This window comes from Chaetura pelagica, unplaced genomic scaffold (genome assembly GCF_000747805.2).
Source record: "Chaetura pelagica isolate M959 unplaced genomic scaffold, ChaPel_1.0 scaffold473, whole genome shotgun sequence".
Taxonomy (NCBI): Eukaryota; Metazoa; Chordata; class Aves; order Apodiformes; family Apodidae; genus Chaetura; species Chaetura pelagica.
In genome coordinates, this window is record NW_009952890.1 from 1024438 (window position 1) to 1044500 (window position 20063).

The window sequence follows — 20063 nt, forward strand, 5'->3', positions numbered from 1 at the left end:
GAGATACACACTTGCATATTCCTCCACTTTCCTGTTTTGTGGTTCTTTATAAGAAGGTGATTCTAATTACTAATCTCTTACACCTGCATTCTTAATGTTGTTTTTATCTGCATAATCTGTAATGTTTGTTTTTAGAGTTAATTGCTTCATGTTTTAACTGCTGCTATTGCTTTGGCTTGTATACCACCACATTTGGTGGAAGACCAGTGTATTCCAGTTAGCTGTTCTGGTGGTGAGTGCCTTTAGAAGTCACCTCTAACACGGAGCTGAATTGGATTTCACATACACTTTGCTAGGAATGATGGTCCTGTGTGAAATACTGGGTCCAGTTCACAGCTCAGTGAGTTTAGTAAACTTTAGTTTGAAACTATACTGCAAATTTTTAGAGACCATCCCAAAGACCTAAGTTGGCACTTAGGACAAAGTCAAAACAGGCTTTGAATTTCCTCCACCTGTGTGGCAGGGCTTGCAGTGTGAGGGTATGCAGGGATTCACAGCCAATGCTTAAGGAAAACGTTTCAGTCTTCTGGAAGTGAACTGCAGAGAAAGGTGCTTCCCTGGCTTCTTACGACGTGCTCCTTCCAATGCTGTGGCTCCAGAAGTGTCACTGTTTCTGTTCTCCCTTATTTTATTGCTGGAACGTAAGGCACAATAAAGCTGACTAACTTTAGCAAGGTGAGGGTCTGGAATGTAGGATGGACAGGAAATCCATCTAATAAAAGACTCATCTGAATCATTGCTCAAAAACGATAAGCCAGAACTTTTATTGTGGAGTTAAATTTTTTTTAAACAGTCTTTCCTATTTGAAAGGCAAGTATCACCATATGTTCTGGTTGGCATGCAAGAGTATTTGCTTATTGTAGTAAATGCTATCTGTCAGCAGTACTTCAAACACAGTCTCTCACAGAGGAGTAAAGTATTGTGAAATCTTAAAAAATATCAATGCTGAAGCAGATATGAATCCCTGGCTGTAGTTTGTTAGCACAATAAAAATGGGACATACACAGAATAATGTTATTTACAACAATATTAGAAAGTATTCCTAAGGATTTCCTGTTGTCATCAGCTATAAGTAGATGGAAACAAAGCATAAGACGCTATCACTCAGTTAATTGCCTAGAAATAAATAAAGTCTGTATTGCCAAGAGCAGGCTTTGTTCTTTAGAAATCTGCAATTTGAAGACAACCTTTATTTTGAAAAGGAAAACAAAATAAAGTTAATCTATAATAGAGTAACAATGTGTACTATCAATAAGAAATATGTCACTGGATGAGGGGAAAATTGTATTTCTCTCTTCTCTTTCAAGGACTCAACAGGAACAACTACATTTTTAGGATTCACAGCTGCAGGATTTGTAGTTTTCCAGGGGAATAAAAGAACTCATTTGTTAAAATGGTAAGCATATGAAGTAAGAGTAGATTAATAGGCAAGTGTCTTTTCTCTTTCCTCCTTCCTACTATCCTCATGTACATGTGTAGTCTTCAAGGTGAACTATGTGAATATTCCTTCTTTCACCCCATCATGTTTCTGTTTTAAAGGATCTTAGATGAGAAGTATTATAATAATAATTTGGTCTCATTCTAAATCCAGTTAAAATTATTCCACAAGGTGGAATAGTCAACACAGTGCTATGCTGTAAATCACCAGTGAGACTTACCTTTATTTGTAACTCTTGGAAATGTTGCTGTTTCCTCATTTAATTAACCTCAATTGGAAAACTACAAAAGCACTTATTTAGTAAGCACAAGATGAGGTGAGAATGCCTTAACATTTTTTTTTTTCCAACCTCTTTTTTTAAGAAGTGGAAACTTGTGCAATTATCTTTGTTTTGTTTGGCTTTGCTTTGATTTTCCACTCCTGTAAAACATTTTACTTAATTGGGCATCCTCAGCCATGTTTGAGGGAGGTGCTCCTGCAGGTGGTGTAACAGCAGCTGGCCATGCCTTCATCAACGTGGTACATAGTGGGCACAGTCATGCTCAGACTTTGACGAATCTCATTTTAATCCTGCTGCTAAACAGATGCCAGCAGCAGTAAGATATGCCAGCAGCAGCACTTAGATATGTCTGCTCCATCTCGGCGCTCCCAGCCTGTCTTGTGGGATGAAGATGGGCAGGCGGTGCGGAAAGGGTGAGGTGCTTCTTTGTGTAGAGCTGGATTCTTTGCTATGTATCCATAGAAATCTTCCTGAGAACTGAATAACCTGAAATCCTTGGAGGTGTGAAGTCAGTGTAGTCCTGGTATGATTCAGTTCCCAGTGGAGCTCTGGGATCTTGTCTGTTGAGCAACACCCAATTGTGATCATGTAGTTTCCCTAGGGTTAATTTCAGGTATCCCTAGCCACAGTGATTCGGTGGTTTGCATTTGGCCTGAGAGTCTTAACTGTAACATCAATCTTGAGTGCAGGGAGAAGCAAATAGCAATTGCCAAGCATGTACCAACCATACTGTGAGAAATGAGTTTCACAGTTCTTAGTTTTTCATGTTACTCAAGGATAATATGACCGTTTGGAGACCCTGGTGTATTAATTTAGTCCTTGGCATGTAAACCAGATACAAAATGAAATAGTGATAGCAGAAAAGCCATTAAACTGTTTGTGTTACTCTGGCCATTGAAAGGTTGATCTCATGAGATTTATCTGAACATCATGTTCTGCTCCTTTCATTTCTGAGACCTATAAGAAAGTGCTAGTATCTTTAACTGATACTACCTGAATTTGCAATACATAGTGAAAATAAAAATTAATTTTTGAGATTTCCTTTTCAACTGATAATCTTTCTCAATTAGAAAGTTGTTTTTTGTGTGTGTGTGTGTGTTACTCTTTACTGTTACAGCAAAACTGTCATTATAAAGTTCCCAGGATAGCATTCTTCTTGCCTCCAGAATAGCTCCCATTTCAATAATCTGGTATCCAAAATCCTTAGAAAAATTTTATGAAAAACTACCATGTCTCCATTTTATGACAAAATTTCCATTACAATTTAAGCACAGGCATTGTATTGCCTTTATATGGAGCACTGCTATTCCATATGTAGACTGTGTGTTCAACCTCCGTTAAATTAAATTTTGAAATAGGTTTGCAACTCACAAGACCCCAGTAATAAGTGCTGTCAAACATATATGTTTTCTTCCTGTTGAGTTCTGACTCTTAAGTAGTCAGTTACTAAGATGTGTGATGTAGAACCTCAAATAAGGATAAAGATGAGAAGTTGCTGGTAGAATGTGCCCACATCTGAAAAATTGTATGCCTTCTTATGCAACATATGCAGGCTAAGAGTGTTACCATTCTCTCAAGTTAATTACATTAGAAGTTCCAAGATTTTAAGATATAAGAGAAATTACAAACTGCACAATAAATAGAATGTAAACATAAGCTTCTGCCTACTTTTAATTTCCTCTTCATTTTCCAGCAGCCAAAATTAATTCTTTGAAGATGCATAAGGATGTAAAAGAAACACTCTGGGCTTATATACTCTACTTAAAAGAAAATTAGAATATTAAATTCTTTATGCTAAAAATTGTAAAATTTCTTTTGAGGTTCTTTGTCATTTGACAGGCTGCTTGGCCTTACAAATCAGTGAAACTTGCATGCAAGTTGCTTTCCTTACCTGTAAATCTATCTATTTTTCCTATACTTAAATGATTTTTCTCTTTCTAGGTGTGATGTTTATAAACTGAAATTTGAAGGGAAGACTTTTTATGTGTCTGGAGCTCAGAAAGGGGTCAGTTAAAATAACTGCTGTATTTGATTTAGAGTTAACTAAAACATAATGTGTTGGTTTTTTTTAACCAAACAAACTGCTAAACAATCAATAATTGTGCTCCATAGTGTAGCTAAACGGTGGACTATAAGTGAACATGAATATTGCTGGTGGCAAAAAATGTCTGATTTCCAAAAGGTTGAGACATATCTTGCTTAACATTTATACAGTGCTGTGTCAATTGCTCATTGTTTTGGTCATTTATGTAGTCAGGTTTTAATGGATTTTAAAGCACTAAAGCTGTACCTTGCCACTTTAAAGCATGAGTGACATTTGTATATGAATAAAAATTCAGGTGGGCTACCTGCATCAGTGTGAGGTATTTTTTGTTTATTACTATCATCTCCTCAAATTTTGTTCAGCTAAATAGGCTGGAGTCTTGCAGTACCTGAAGGGGCAACAGTTTCAAACTGAAATGAGACATTAGGAAGAAACTGATTACTGTGGAGGTGGTGACATGCTGGCACAGATTCCCAGGGAAGTTGTGGATGTCCCCTCCCTGGAAGTGTTCAAGCCCAGACTGGATAGGGCTTGGAGGAGCTAGGTCTAGTGAGAGATGTCACTGCCCATAGCAGTGGGGTTGGAACTAGATGATCTTTAAAGTCCCATCCAATCCAAACAATTCTGTGATTCTATGATATGCTCATTTCTGCCCTCTCCAAGCATCCTCTCTTATTTCTGAAACAATTGCCTAGGCAGCTTAAATATCAGCCACATTTGTTTGTACTTTTGTGGGTGAACCACAGATTGAGGCTACACAGGAAAACTTAGTCTTCTGTGTGTTTGGTTCAGGGTAATGTTGTCCGGTACAACTACTTCAGTCTTTGATAAATGAATATATTCATTACTTTTATTTGCCTTCTTTTCCATGTACTTAGAAAAAGGCCGTACTGACATTCCATACCTCTACACCAGCAGCCTGCAAGCATCTTTGGAAATGTGGGGTGGAGAACCAGGCTTTTTACAAGTATGTAAACCAGAAGTCATTATCTGTTCTAAAAGTAAAAAGATGTGCATGTGAGTAGAATTTTGTTCAATGTTAAATTTTCCATTTGATTAACAAAATTCAAAATGCAAACAGAAAATATGCAAGCTAACGGGGAATATTTTTTCATGTTGCACCATTTTATAAATAGTTTAAGATCTAAATGAGACAGGAAGGTTTTGGCAGTGAATTACTACACCTTTTCCAGCACACTGTTTTTGCTGCTTGGTAGTGTGACGTTTGGATGGACACAGTACTGCACTTGCGTCTGGGAACACAGTTGTTAATCTTAACCCTGTTGTTGAATACCTTGAGGATGGAGGAACAATCTGTTATGCTTGGTGCTCTGTGCTCTTCTGCCTTTAGGAAATGTTCCCCCACCTCAAATCCAAGGTAGTAAGAGTTGATTGGAAAATAAAAATAAACATTCTCTTTCAAGATTGAAAAAAAAGAAAAAGTTCTTAGATATATTTTAGGAGTTGCCAGTCATCTCATTTTAAAAAGAAGAGGCCTGTAAATTGACAAGAAAAAATAAGTATCTTCCTCCTTGATTGCTAAAAGAGAACCTGAAGATAGTTAATAATTAAAAAGATCTTACGTATTCTTTCTTTCCTCCATTGACTTTTTATTATGTGTTTATTGATGCTTCCCTTTACGCATGTGTCTTTCATTCTTCTCCTTTGTCTCTCCTTACAGCATCTTGCTTATTTTTTAATAGAAAATACTGTTTCTGTGTTGGAGCTTAGCAACACCAGGGGACTGCTCTAAGGGTAAATAATAACTAAGTAAGGTAAATTTACGTAGGGTAAGCTAGATAGGAAGAATGTATCTTCTAACATGGATGTTAGTGAATTCCTTTATTTTGGAGAAGTCTCCTTTTGTTTCAGCATTGATACAACAATATATCAATATAATCTATTCAATTGATAGATTGAATGAAGAAACAGGGAATATGAACAGGCACAATAAAATTGTTAATTCTCTATGTTAACATCTACTGTGTTTGAGACTGAATTAATAAAAAGATTATCAGGAAATTTTGTCCATTGAAAATACACATAAATAGGAAAATAGGGCAGGATGTTTGAGCAGTTTTATTTTAGGTTCCTAGAAATAAATACAGGGAATAGGAAATTATTTCCACCCAAATGAGAAAAATTAGTGTTCAAACTCAAGATGTCTGAGGGAGTATCATAGGGATATCCTCTCTGTGTTCTTATTGTTAGATGGATGTAATATTGACTGTTTGGGGTTTAATCACAAATACACTATTGTGTTGGATTGGGCCTTCACTAGGTGCCAGATGTCCACCCAGCTGCTCTCTCCCTCTTTAACTGGTCAAAGGGAGAAAATATGACCAAAAACCTCATGGGCTGGGATAAAGACAGGAAAATGCTTACCAGTACTGTCACAGACAAGAAAAACTTGACCTGGCAGGGGCTAATTTAATTTGTTTCTCTCCTTCTTGCTCTGGTTTTAAATGGCAGTAAAGACAAAACTAGAAACAGCCCTTGCCTATTTCGTCCCAGGCTCACTCTCTGATTTCCTGACTCCTCTTATGTTCTCCTTGCCCTGAGCAATGCAAGGAGATGGGGGTTGCAGTCAGTTCATATCAGTTTTTCTCTGCTGCTTTTCCTCCTCACTCTTTTCCCCGTTCCATTGTCTTTCATGGACAGCTCCAGCATGAGTCCTTCCTGTGGGATGCCGTCCCATAGGCTAAACCTGCTGCAGCATGGAATCCTCTCCATGGACCATGATTCCTGCCAGGAGCCCTCTCCTGTGTGGGCTTTCCATGGTCTGCAGTATGAGTATCTCTTCCACTGTTGAACTCCATGGGCTGCAGAGGGGCAGCCTGATCCACCATGGTCTTCTCCACAGGCTGCAGTGTAGTCTCTGCTCTGGCACTTGGAGCACCTCCTTCCTATCTTTCTTCTCTGACCTTGGTGTCTGCAAGGCTGCATCTGTAATTTTTTTTTCTGCTTTCCAAATGTCTTCAGAGCACTACTGTGGGGTTATTTCTTTAGCAGGATTGCTTAAAGTTCTGCTTGCCTGTTTAAATTTCAGTGGGTCTTTTAAGAGGACTACTTTAGTAAAATGAAGATTGGTAGTGACATTCAATGGAGAGGAACCTGGCTAATAGATTGGAAAATAGCAATGATTGATATGCTGAGTGCAGAAGAATAACAACAATCCTTCAAACATGAAATTAAATCCAAAGGGTCTGTGAAAATAGAGGTTCAGTACACTAGCTTTGAAACAGAAAACATTTTCTTACATTTCAGAGAAACTGAGCTGTACAGTATAGACTGTTAGTTACATAACAGCATTAGATAAATCCTGTTTGTTCATGGTCTGTATGATACCAATAAAGTATTCTAATTAGATTAGAACAGACATAGCCATGTTGTGTAAGCAAAGATGATGATAACAACATTTTGGCTTAGTTAGATGTGGTCCTCTCCTCTGGTTAGAAGAGCTTGAGATGTGTACTTATAGATAGGATCAGATCTCTTGGTATGTTTTAAAAAAAACCCAGAGCTTTAGTCCTGTCTCATTTGAAGCTCTCGGTTGACTGTTGTGATTACTTGCAAATAGATATGAATCACAACAGATTGTCTACTAGGCTCTGGAAATGAGAGGCTCAATATGAAATTGATTTGCTGTTGTGAAGGCAGAGAACATCAAGGAGATGGCGTGTGTGAGGTGCTTGTCCATGATCTCTGTGATAAGACAGTGATAGAGGGTTGCTGTGTACTGTGTAATTAAAGAGAAGTAGTAGGATATGAGGTAGGCTGCTAAAAAGTTGACTGTATAGAGGCATTGGAAATTCAACTACTTTTGGAAACAGGTGTTCCCACTTCTTCTGTTTTATGCACACTTTATATTCTAATTTGTATAAAAGTCTTAAAAAAGTTGGAAAGTCTTATTACTGATTATTACTTTGTGGTATAAAAATAAGAAAGTTCTAGTTGGCCTTACTAATTTTTGCTTGTCCAGTTCCTTCTGTGCTAAAAATGTGACAGCCCATGTTCTTTTTCTTCAAGGTATGCAAAATCCAGTCAGATCAAGACCATGTCCAGCAGCAAGATATTTTTTAAAGGCAGTAGATTTCGATACAGGTGGGTGTTCGTTGTTTTTCCTCATGATAAACCATTTCAGAAATTAAGATGGAATTTCAGTAATTACCCAAGGCAAATTGAGGGCTTTTCCTTCTGGAGGGCCTGTTCACGCTAATCCAGGTCAGGATTAAAAAGATGTTCTGTTATCTCTTTAGCATCACTTATAACATAAGCTAGAGGATTTGTGCAGACTTCTGCCAAAGAGCAGTTTCACCAGGACGGGGTTTACAGAACCACAGAATCGCAGAATGTTAGAGGTTGGAAGGGACCTCTGAAGATCATTGAGTCCAACCCCCCTTTCAGAGCAGAACCAAATCTAGGGCAGATTGCTCAGGAATGCATCCAGGGTTCTACTTGTGGAGCAGCTTTTGTGAAAACAAGGATGAGTCGCTAGTGTAGAGGTCATATGCGTCCTGTAACTGGGCAACTGTAGACCAGGGATGCCTTAGTGGGACCATTCAGTCCCACTCCTAGCGTTCTACTGCAATAGGTTGCTTTTTCTTCAGCATCTCTGCACACAATGTCATCTGGGACATTATATGTGCACTACATGGGATTTTATTGTTTTACTTTTTGTTTTTTTCATTTGGGTGTAACTTACTGTTCATGTATGAACAATCCTTGTCATGTAATGAGTTCCTCTTAGCATGTGCTTAATTTCATGTTTTAATGCAGTGGGAAAGTAGCCAAAGAAGTTGTGGAGGCAAGCTCTAAAATCCAGAGGGAACCTCCAGAAGTTCACAGGTATGTCTTGATGTTCAATATTAAATTTTAAGGACTAAGGAGGATTATTGTTCTCTACAGAGAAATTCTCTTTTCCTTTACTGGAAGATAGGATGGCTGTAATTCTGAGCTTCTACAGTGAGGCATGCAAGCCTTGGGAACTTCTTGTTGTCAGTGTTACAAAATTCTGACAGTAGTGTATTGTCTCGTACACAAGGACACTTATTTGGTGCAGCTTTGAACCTGGGTTTAACCAATCAGTCAGATAAGTATTTTTTATTATTTTCTGTGTTATGACATAGACCGTTATTACACGTTCCTGACAGAAACATACATTCTCATTTCATTCCTAGTTCTTGGCTGGTTTTGAAAGATTCTGTTTTGTGGATGTATATGGGTATGTTTAAAGATACAGTTGATAATTTTTCCATAACACAGTCAGATGCTAAAGCAAGAATTTCATTCAGTAAAGAGAAGAAATACCAGAGAATCTTTTTTTTTCAGAGAAAAAAAGATTTGGCTTGTTAGAAATGTGCAGCTGGATTTTGCAGGCAATCTAATACTTTCTTCTCCTTATCACTCATTGTAGTTACAGTGAAAATTTATAAGAACCTGATTAAAGTTCTTCAAAACAGAAGAAAGAGGCCAGCAGGAAAATGCTATTTTAAAACTTTTTTTAAAAGGTTATGTAACTTTCTGGTCATTTTACAGCCATATCCCTAATTTTTCTGTGATTTTTTTTTTTTTTTTTCCAAGGGTAAGGAGTGTGTGTTTTATTTTTAATTGAATATGGCTATTCCATTTATATTTAAGAGAAAAGTGCACTGTCTTTGCTAAAGAGTAGGAATATATTTGCAGCAAATACATATACATATGTTGCCCAGCCCTACTATGTAATAGTAAAGTCATGCAGGGATGCTTGTGAACATGGCTTTTGCAGATTGCATTTAAAAATTGAGTAATTAATGGTCTGGAATGTGTTAATTGAGAGGACAGAAGGCAGAATATAGGTCCATCATTAAGGAAAGGTGGATTAGCTGGGCACACAAATGCATTTTAAATGAAAATATTTACTCGCATAAGGAAATAGCTTATTACCAATTTCCCTAGGGTTTCTTTCTTCCATAGGTTAATAAAAGATTTTTCAGGTTAAATTGTTTTTTATCTTGTATTTTTCTTTGCTTTGCTTCCAGTATTTAAAGTATTTTAAACATATTGTTTAAAACTCTTTAGTGTACATAAACAAACAGATCAGAGGGGAAATATAGAGCAATGTAATTTGGATTTCACACTAAGAAATAGTAATGTATGTATTTTTTTGTGATTAGCGTTATTTAAATGTGTGCCTTTTCATTTTTATGGTAGCACCAAGTTTGCTTTGCTGCAAAGACTTAAGAAAAAGTCTAATTATTTCAAGTGTTTTTATAATGCAGGTTTTGGAATGAGAAACACCAGTAGATAGCATGTCCTTCAAATAGCACAAGTAGTCAAAAAACAGAAAATATTCAGGTCAAAAAACCCTAAGCTTCAGAAACAAGTTACTCTGGGAAAGAGGATCTGAAGACAGAAAATGTTAGTTTTTCAGATGTGAAACATTTGGAAGAAATTATATGCTTGAAGGTTAATATAGATATCTTTCTATATGTATGAAGTTTTCTCTCCCGGTGTCCCCTCTCTCAAAGTCAATCCAGTGGTACCATAGCTGAATTGAGAAAGAAGCATGCAGTTATGAGGAGATTACTGTTCAGTATCTTCGTGTTTGGATACTACACTTAAAGCACTACAGACTGAAAATCTATTGGAGTGTGCAGTCATGCAGCATTAGTGCGGTGGCAAATTCTTCTGATGAATACACAATGAGTGAGTCAACAGCATCCCTTAAACTTTTCTGAGAATGTTCAACACCTGCCTCCAGGGAAGTTTCTTAACAGCTAAGACAAGAAAGAAAACCAGCCTGACCACCTGGAGGCATGGTGTAGAGGCAGTGTCTGGGGTTCGTGAGAATGAGCGCACTGTGTATTTTTTAACTGAAGAAATATGGTTGTGCCTGCTTTAGCCTTTAGTCTGCAATGCTCAAACCATATCAGATCTTCTACTCACTCCTGGTGGCAGTGGAACAACATCAGGAAAATTATTTGTATCTGCTCTGCCTTCCCTTTCCTTGAAGACAAATACTCCTGTCTGCTGTCAGTGTGGAGAGGTGCATCACTGAAATCCTATCTGAGACAAGAAGGAGTCAGGCTGTGTAAAGGGAAGTAAACCAGCACAAAACCTTCTCTTACAATTCAGATGTCGAAAGGTTTGTATCTGCTGAGGGTACAAAATAGCATGGCTGAAAGCAGTGTTTGGTGTGCAGAACTTGCTATGATGGCTCAAGGCCTATTGTAATTTATGCAAAACAATTCTGAGATGAGACATATTGGACTGCAGTTTTTTTCCTTGTGAATAATCTGACTCTGTTTTTCCCATTCTTTTAGAACCATCATTACCCAGAGTCGGAGCTCTCCCTCATTGAGCAAGCAACTCATAATCAACATGGAACCCCTGCAGCCTCTTCTTCCTTCTCCCTGCGAGGAGGAAGAGGTATTTTTAGATGAGGGTGAGTTACTTGCACAATTCCTGCCAAATGCTACTAATATTTACTATAAAGATATGCCAAAAAAGGTGTGTTCCTGACTCAGGGATATAGAAAAAATCTAATCATTTCCAATAGGAGTGCATCGCTAAGGCTCTGCACATTGTAATGGGAATTTATCACTAGGTCAGGGAACTGTGTGCAAGCCTCATGTGAGATACATTGTAAGAAAAGTTACTGCTGTTAAGCTTTCTATTTAAAAAATCTTTTTTTAGATTGTTAGGTGAAAGGAACTCAACAGGAAATAAATAATTAAACATAGAAGCAGTTTACTAAGTAGTAACTGCAGTTACTCAGGAGTGAAAACTGGCAGTTTATTGCTTTTTCTTGCTTTCCTTGATTTCTAAATTTGTATCTTTCTATACTAATGTTAGGAAAAACTCTGCTAATTTAATCCCATTAACAAAAGGAGTTGTTATTGGAAGATCCATTTGAATGTATTTTATAGAACAAGGTTTTCCATGTATATGTTTATTTCTTGGTGTTTTCAAAAATCACATTCAACAGTTATCTTTTTGAGATGCAGCCATTACAAGGAATGGTGTGAGCATCTTAGCCAGTTTAAATGAGGATAACTGCATTCTTTCTAGTAAAAAAGGAAGCCAACCAAACAAAATCTAACAATAGTTCTTACTTCAGATGTAGTGATCTAGCTGTTTCAGAAGTTAGGAAATACGACTTCTGCTGTTCCTGTGTTAATTAATGGGAAACAAAACAACTGTGCAAACGTGTTCCTTTTCACGGGGGTGTGTCCTAACATCATTTTATAGGAGTGATATGAACATGCTCTGTTCATTCGTTAGAGTTTCAATGCTGAATGTAGTAAGAACAGGACAAATTAGATTATTTGTATACTTAGCTTAATATCATGAGTGGTAGTAGCTGCACAATGTGTAGTTAATTTTAACAATTAGTTTTTACATCTGCTGTGAAATACCTTTATCTGATGATGCACTTTCTGGCAGCCAAGTACCAACCACTGTGTTCCTGCTAGGCAGTTGTCACCACTGCAGAGTAACAACAGCTTGCTGATTGTTAGACTGCTGTGCCACACTTACAACTCCAAGCAATGAAACTCATTTTTGGAAACTGCTGACTTGATGAGTACTGTTTGAAATGTACAGAATTTTAAGTCACATTTCCTTTTAGTCAGACTATTGTTACTACAACAATTTAATAGAAATATTTGCTGATGGCCTTCTAGAATATGTTTTGCACAGTTAAATACTACCAGCTGCTAAGTTAACAGTATTTAGGTCTTCTACAGTTTTTTTCTGCAGTGAAATTGGCTATCTTACCAAATTACAACTTGAACTGATCTCACAGCTTTCTGATGCTGACACTGGCTCTCTTCCCTATATCCACTCAATCCACTCCTGTGGAATCCCATCTTCTCCCGTACACCAGCATTAATCACCACAGAGTGAACTGGGAGAAGGAGTTTAAAAAAAAACCCAACAAAACACAAATCCAAACAAAAAATAACATCAATCAATAAATAAATTGAACCAACAACTCCCTAACAGTGCAGTGCTCCACTACAGACTGGCTCAGCCTCTGAGTGCCTCCTAAGAGAGCGCTGGGCAAGGTCCAGTGTGAGGGTGAGGGCAAGAGCAGGAGCAGGAGGTGGGGAGAGGGGAGGCAGCTAGACCTGGGACTGACTCGGCTCTATTGCAAAACTGCTATTAAGGGTGCTACACATGTGAAACAGCCTTGGCATTTCTCAATACATTCAGGCCTGAGGAAGGAGTGGACACCCTGGTATGCTTTCCAAAGGGCCTGCAGATGCTGTTGAGAATGCAATGGGTTGGCTAATGCAGTTTCCAGGACCCATGCTTGTATTTTTACAAGGTGCTACTATATACATATGCTGCTGTTGTCCGAAACCTTCACATGGTGTTGTGTAGATGGGTCCAAGCAATTTGTTAGCAGAGCCAGGCTATAATGGTGCTGTCAGCAGCGCATATCTTGGGCAGACTCAGGAGAGTGCACAACTTTGTCTTTTGGCTGAGCACAACTTACTTGTGCTTAGTTTGGAATTGGCTTTATATACTATGAGCAAAACACGTGGCCAAAAAATATGATAGCCTTGTTGTCTTGAGTAAATACATCTGCTTCCTGAAACTTCTGGAGAGATTCATTCTGAGTTGGCTGAGGCTGGGTGGGATGAAACTGAACTAGCAGAAACTGCTGGGTGAGAGGGAAGATACGGTGCCAATCACTTGATAGTTGCTAGGGGACAAAACCATTTAAGAAAGCTACAGCAGACACTGTGGGGAATTTTGAGCAGCTTCAGCCTGCCTTACTGTCCTGTGGATAATCCTTTTAGATGAAAAGTAAACATGATGCAACCAAATACTGAAAACCAACTAAAGCTATATGAAATTTCATTTTACAAATCCGCTTTGGCTATCATACTGAAGTGAAGCTACCTCCAAAAAAAGCCCAAATTTTCCCGTGGTTTTACAGACATGTAAGAAAGGTTATACTGATTACTGATCATAAATGACCGCTGTTTGTTGGAAGAAAGATACTGAATACCCATGATAGTCAGCTGTTATTTTAGCAGTTGACACCTTACACAAAAGGGTTTGAAAACAAATACTGGCTTTTTTTTTTTTTTTTTCCCAATTAGAATGTAGACAAAAATATCCTGAATTTGTCTGTTGGTGTATCATGCTTCAAGAGGCTGTTCTTTAGTCTCCACTTAGAGGCCATATTGAGCTGTCCAATTACTAATTTACGAACCAAGATTTGAATTGGCATTCTTATTTAAATGTGCTTTTATTCCTTTGTTAAATTCCAATTGTGTAAGTGACTAGCCAAAGAGATTGGTCACAAGCCAATATATATTTTTTTACAAATTAATAAACTAATCTTGAGTCCTAAAGCTTCAGGTTTTGCAGGTCATCTCCAAGTGCTGTGTTGTTACTGTTTAAGATTCTTCAAGCTTTTGCACTCCTTATTACTGGCTCTTGTTTTATACCAATGTCCTTTCTGTCTCAGGAAGAGGGAAGAAGAATGGTAGTGTAAAGATACAATCATAAAATTACCATTGTGCATAGAAGGTTACAACATGGAATTAGATTTTATATTTATGAGTGTTAGATATGCATAGACTGGGAATTCCAGTCCTTTGAGCTTAAAAGACATTCTTCAAAAGGCACCCAGCTGCAAAAGTTCTAATTGTATCCCCAAGTATGATTTAAAATTCATTTTTGTCACAGGTGGGCAAATTAGGTCTTTCTGAATGGTCCTTTTAGGTCCCTTCCATGGTCCTTGGTTCATATAGAGCTGAACATGTTATATTTCTTTTGGTATTGCTATGGGAATTGATTTGGTGAGATGTATTGTTGTTTGTCCTGATCACTTACCAATTATTTTTCAGGTGGTAGATCTTTGTCTTTGGATTTCTCAGCACCAGGTGCTATCAGTAGTCCCATTTAAAAAGAGAAAAAAACCAAACAAACTACACCTCTGAGTCATTAATATCTGAAGATATTAATGTGGTTTTGACAGAATGATGAAAGCTTATTTTAAGTTGGTTGATACTTGTCTACCAAGGTTTCATACATAGTTGTGTTTTTTTTTGTGGTGACATTGACTTTTACCTTTGAAGCAACCAAAATGAAAGTAGCATGATTCAGTCATTCTTTTGATTAATGTACTTTGTACTGTATTAGAGAAGAGAGAGAGTTGATGGCACAAACTCGTTGTAAATTCCTCCTGTTTAGAATTCATGTTTCTCAGTTTTTCCTTCCTGTGAGTGACATACTTTTTAGATGTCCTCACTGGTATTTTAAGAATTTTTTTCTTACGAAATTGTATGTCTGTGTTGTGTGCAGAGATTGGTACCCTTCAGAAAACTTATTTTTGTGTGTCATTCAAGTATAAGAAATACTGTATTAATGACAATTTGATTGTCAATAATTATATCTTTATTTTGTAGTGTGAAGTCTTTGCTGCATCTTACAAACATGTATGGGAATGATCAAACACCAGCTACTACCAATCTAGTTGCTTGTCTGTGTGTGTGTGTTCTCCTTTATGTAAGCTTTTGTTGTAGAGCAGAGGCACATGGATCTTTTGTGGGTGCAGCTTAGGCAACAACAAATGAAAAACTGGCCACTTATGAATAACAATGTGAATAAATATTAAAAATATGCTAGCATAAGATGAAATAATGTGAAGTGACTGTTCCCTAGTTATGTTTGTAGAGCCAGAACACACTAACAGGTAATCCAGTGCACCACTTATTTTTCCGGGGCACAACTCGTTGTTTAATTTAATTTTTATTTGGAAAAAAATACTATTTTGGTGCTGACTGTTTCTCTGGGCAGAACTAATACATAGCTTGTCAGTGTTAATATTATTAAAATCATACCTGCTGTATGCAGAATACAGTTTATCTTGATACATCAGATAGAGAGAAATTGACAGAAGCAGTACTCCTGTTACCTGATTGTACCTGATGTATGTGTGTTTGTGGTAATAAAAATTGTTATATATACTTAATTAGATATCTTAGTGGTTTTTCTAAATAAAAAATGTTTATGTTTAGCTGTCTATGGTCTACAAAGATAGTTAATTTCTTATAATAATTCCATTAAATTTAGTAGAGGACAAAGTGAACATCCTGAAGTCAGGTTATATGTAACAGAATTTTATACTTGTTTTTTTGGTAGGTTTTTTGTGTTGAGATTGTTCTCTGATTTATGGAATAAAGTCTGGTCATCTTAAGTTTTTCCCACTACTGTGCACTTTGCCTTGCAATTTTCTGGGAGCCTCCCAAAGAGTGTTGTGGCCTCAGAAGATCTTGATATGACTGTGTGCATCACCATCTCTGTGTTCAATAAACTAAGTTGAATTTACACTCATCTAAGAACATAATTGAATCCTACAAGATATGAAAACAACTTGCACAAACAAACCTTTTGCGTTAAGGTAATATTAGCTAATGCTAGCAGCAGTTAGCTCTGACAGCTTTTTTTGTAACTTATTTGCAAACTCTCCAAATTCCAGGTGTTTACCCTGCCATGTCTATAAAATAAGCTCACTACTGTTACAAACAGGACAACAACATTGTCCCCATCATAACAATAAGGTACATCTGAATTCCGATGACAGGTGATATACTTCCTTTCCACAGATAGATTAAAACTGTTATGCTTGAATAGAAGTTTCCTGTGGAAAGATACTAATTTTGTAGACTGTGTTACTAGTTTTAGTTTTCTGGTTTTGGGAGCGGATTGTTTCTGCTTTTGTAAATAATACTTTCTGAATTTAAGAGAGATTTAATAACCATCACCTATTTTCTCCCTCTTCTTTAATGAATGTGAAGGGTCTGTCTGCCACAGTTCCCACCAGTCATTAGCCTTTCAGCTGTGTAATATCTAGAGTAGCAATTTAAGTAGGAGGAGAGTGTCAAGAGCTGCAAACCCATATAGTTTCTGAGAACGGACCCCAGCGTCTTGCACTTGTTCTTCTGCACACAGAGAGTCCCAGGCAGCTCTGCAGGAGAGAAGCAGGCTCGTTGTCTGGAAAACCTTTGTGGAAAAACATCTGACCGTTTCGCAGGACTTGCTGCCAGTGTCAGGTCATGCAAGGTTGTTTTTCTTTTAGGAGATAAAGCCTGTTTCTTAGTAGCTGAGAGTTAGTAGTGGAGATAGGGATTTGCTGATTCAGCTGCAAGATTTCAACATAAATCTCTCTTAGTTTTGTATACATGGTTTGTGGTCAGGGACTTGAAATCTCAGTCATACTTCATACTGTCATCATTCCTCTTTTGCATGAGCATGGTCACATGAAACATAAATGATACATCTTTACTCATTGCCATGAGTGTGGTCTTGATGGAAGTGATTCACAGCCTTGTTCAGGTGACACCTGTCTCTTTGATTAGGCTTTCCTTTGTGTATTAAACATGGTGGTGGTTATTGTAAGAACTGGCATTTTCCAGTTTTTGTAGCTGTGTATACAGTGAGGATTCAACCCTTTTCAGTAATATTTTAATGATCCTCTTTTGGTTGCAACCACAGTTATGAGAATAAAGATGAGAAAAGCAAATAGAATCTTAGTTTTGAAGTGGTGTCAAAATGGAGATAAGAAGTGAAGGGGATATTCATATTATATGGGCCAGGCAGAGGACAGGAGTCACCATAAAGATGCTTTCAAAAAAATCCACTGAAGCAGATATCTTTAATAAGAAAAATCAGCTGTTATAAAATACACATTTGCAGGACTCTGTTCCCTTCCCTCTTCTTTGCTACATATTTACATGGCACATCAATAATTTTATGGTGCTGAGAGAACAGAGGTGTCAGCCTGCCTCTCCCCCAGTACACACCTTCCAGTTTATCTTTGTAGTTTCAGTGGACCCAGTAAGGGCTCCTTTCCCACTGTGCTGTGCACATGGTTGCATTCCAGCTTCCAGCTGGAGTGAATTGTCAGCAGTCAGCATATATGTGTCATGCCTTTTTTAGGACCCTGCATATTTCTGTTGGATGGGGATTGGGAAGTGCTGAGCCCTCTGAAGCAACATGTCTTTCTGCTGAATGTGAATGTGTCCAGTAGTTGTCCATAAGGGGGAACATGAGCACATATACAATGAAAGATATTTTTCCCAAGTGTAGGAGTTTTCTTTTCTTGTTGTTACACAGGCAGATCAGCTTTGATTCTAAGCTTGAAATGAAAGTATTTAAATCTCACAGGTTTGCCTTATGACTAAGTTTAGTAAGCACAACATAGGATTTTTCTTTTTGTATCTATACATTTTCTACAAATACTTTCCAGCAATGGTGGGGAACTGACATCAGTGGCTAAATTGAACCTCTTTAGAAAAATATTGGCCATGGTGTCATTTTGTTCTGTGTAAAACAGACCGTAAATGCTGGCCTTTTCTTTTGCTGCACTATGTTTTGATGCCTTGGATATTTTTATGCTTGTGTATGTGGTTCAGCTGTTATACTAGCAACTGCTAACTGAGATGGATGCTGTGGAAGTTTGTATTCTAGGTTAGGAGGCATTTGGAAACATTTAAAAATAACCTCTCATTCTGTTCCCTACTGGGATATTTTTATTGGCTATGTTAGAAGCTTGTCATTTGATTAATTGAGAGTGACTTCTGTAAGTCTTTTAAAACTCAGTGAGAACTCAATAAAAGGTCAAAGCTGGTATGGGTAGAGCCTTTACAGGACTTTGAGAAGAGAACTATTAGTCAAAATGGTGAAATGTCTTGTTAAAATCCAAACCAAGAGGAGCATTCATTTGCGAATGGTTAACCACTGCAGCAAGGAAGTGTGCATTCGATTACTACGGCATGGCTCCAAGATCACAGCCAGGAGGGCTGGTAAATTTACATTTATTTTATTCAAACCTGTCTCCCTCCTTCCTTCCCCTCCCCTACTCGTAGTTTATTATACTGATAGCAGTCTCTTGGAAGGGAACTGTACTGTGAATGACAATGTTACATCAAGTACAGCAGAGAATAAAGATGAGTTACTGATGAGAGCAGAGTTTAAAACGGGGAATGAATGAGATGAAACTTGTAAAATCTTACATAAATTGTGGATTTATTTGTTAATTGCTAATAAACAAGTGACGGGAATTTTGCCCTTGTATTTTTCTTGAACTGAGGGGGAGAAATACGCTGTAGCTGTGATAATTTCTGACAAAATGAAATAATTAAATTAGCTGATAGGTTGGTAGCAGCTGAATACAGTAGTGGATACAGTTTATCATTTTACTGCAACTGGGTGGGTTTGGTTGCCAGGTCATAACTTTGTTGGTTGTATTTTTCTAGATACTGAATAATTTAATATACTGAATAAAAGAACTGAAGGAGGGTGGGTGGGTAAAGGAATCTGAGAACTCTTTTGACTGCACAAAACACAAATGCAACACAAGGAACAAAAAGTATTCAGTATTGTTTAGGGTAGCAGTGAAAACAAAGGAGGTTTTCTTCTTGTTGTTACACCAGATCCATTTGCCAGAGATAGATTGGCTCCTCTGTCTATCAGTCTATATGCTTCTGTTTCCTTAATTAATACATTTAAATATTTGTTTCTTTGTGGCTTCTGAGGTTCTTATTACTTTTGATATTTTGCATATATAGGTTGACAAATTTCAGTTTCCACACACCTATATAGAACTATGACTTTGTATTCAATCTTCATTTCAGAATTTAGTATTTACAGAGGAATTAACTGAGAGTGTTCTGGCAAAGACCAGAATATTGTCACACTTTTCATGTCAGAAAATCAGAAAGCAATAAGCACAGTGGATGTGGGGGAACTTGCTTTGGGCAGTGATTTGTCTCTGAGTAGCAACAGATCCTGGCTGCCTTTGCTTCATAAATTCACCATTCTGGAGGAGCTATAGTGTCTACCAGAATGCACCTACCTCCCATGTTCAAAAATTAGCAACATTGAAAAAGCATTAATATTTACATGTATTTTGTACTCTTTCACTGCAGAGGTTAAATGCTTGCTCAAAATACATAGAAGCCATCTTGGTAGTTTAGTATGATACCAGTCCAGTAACAGAGTTACGCTTTTGGGCTACCTTGGTTTTTAAAAACCTTGGCTTTGCAGTACTGTTCATAGGTTGTCATTCCTTTTGGTGTATGCATGCATAAAACCTTTATATCATTGTATAAAACATAAGGACTTGAGTTAGCTTGTGTGCCTCAGAGCAGGGGGCATAACTCCTTGGGAGAGCCCTACTGCTGAGTGAAGATGCTGAAGTGTTCCCTTGGGACACTGAAAGTTGCTGCAAGCCCTTCAGCAGCTCCTCCCCTTTCTCTGAAATGCTAACAGAGGCATCTTGCCTTCTCATTCCT

The 20063-nt window shown here is 37.6% G+C and overlaps 1 protein-coding gene across 1 annotated transcript in view; it reads left to right on the forward strand.

Annotated features, from left to right (window-relative positions):
* Positions 1–20063, forward strand: part of FRMD3 (FERM domain containing 3) — a 71879-nt gene that overhangs the window by 45651 nt on the left and 6165 nt on the right. Inside the window, exons 8-13 of the mRNA XM_009995470.1 lie at positions 1308–1396; positions 3660–3723; positions 4641–4729; positions 7792–7866; positions 8542–8610; positions 11067–11188. Coding sequence (XP_009993772.1) covers positions 1308–1396; positions 3660–3723; positions 4641–4729; positions 7792–7866; positions 8542–8610; positions 11067–11188 — 508 coding nt within the window. The remainder of the gene's footprint in view (positions 1–1307; positions 1397–3659; positions 3724–4640; positions 4730–7791; positions 7867–8541; positions 8611–11066; positions 11189–20063) is intronic.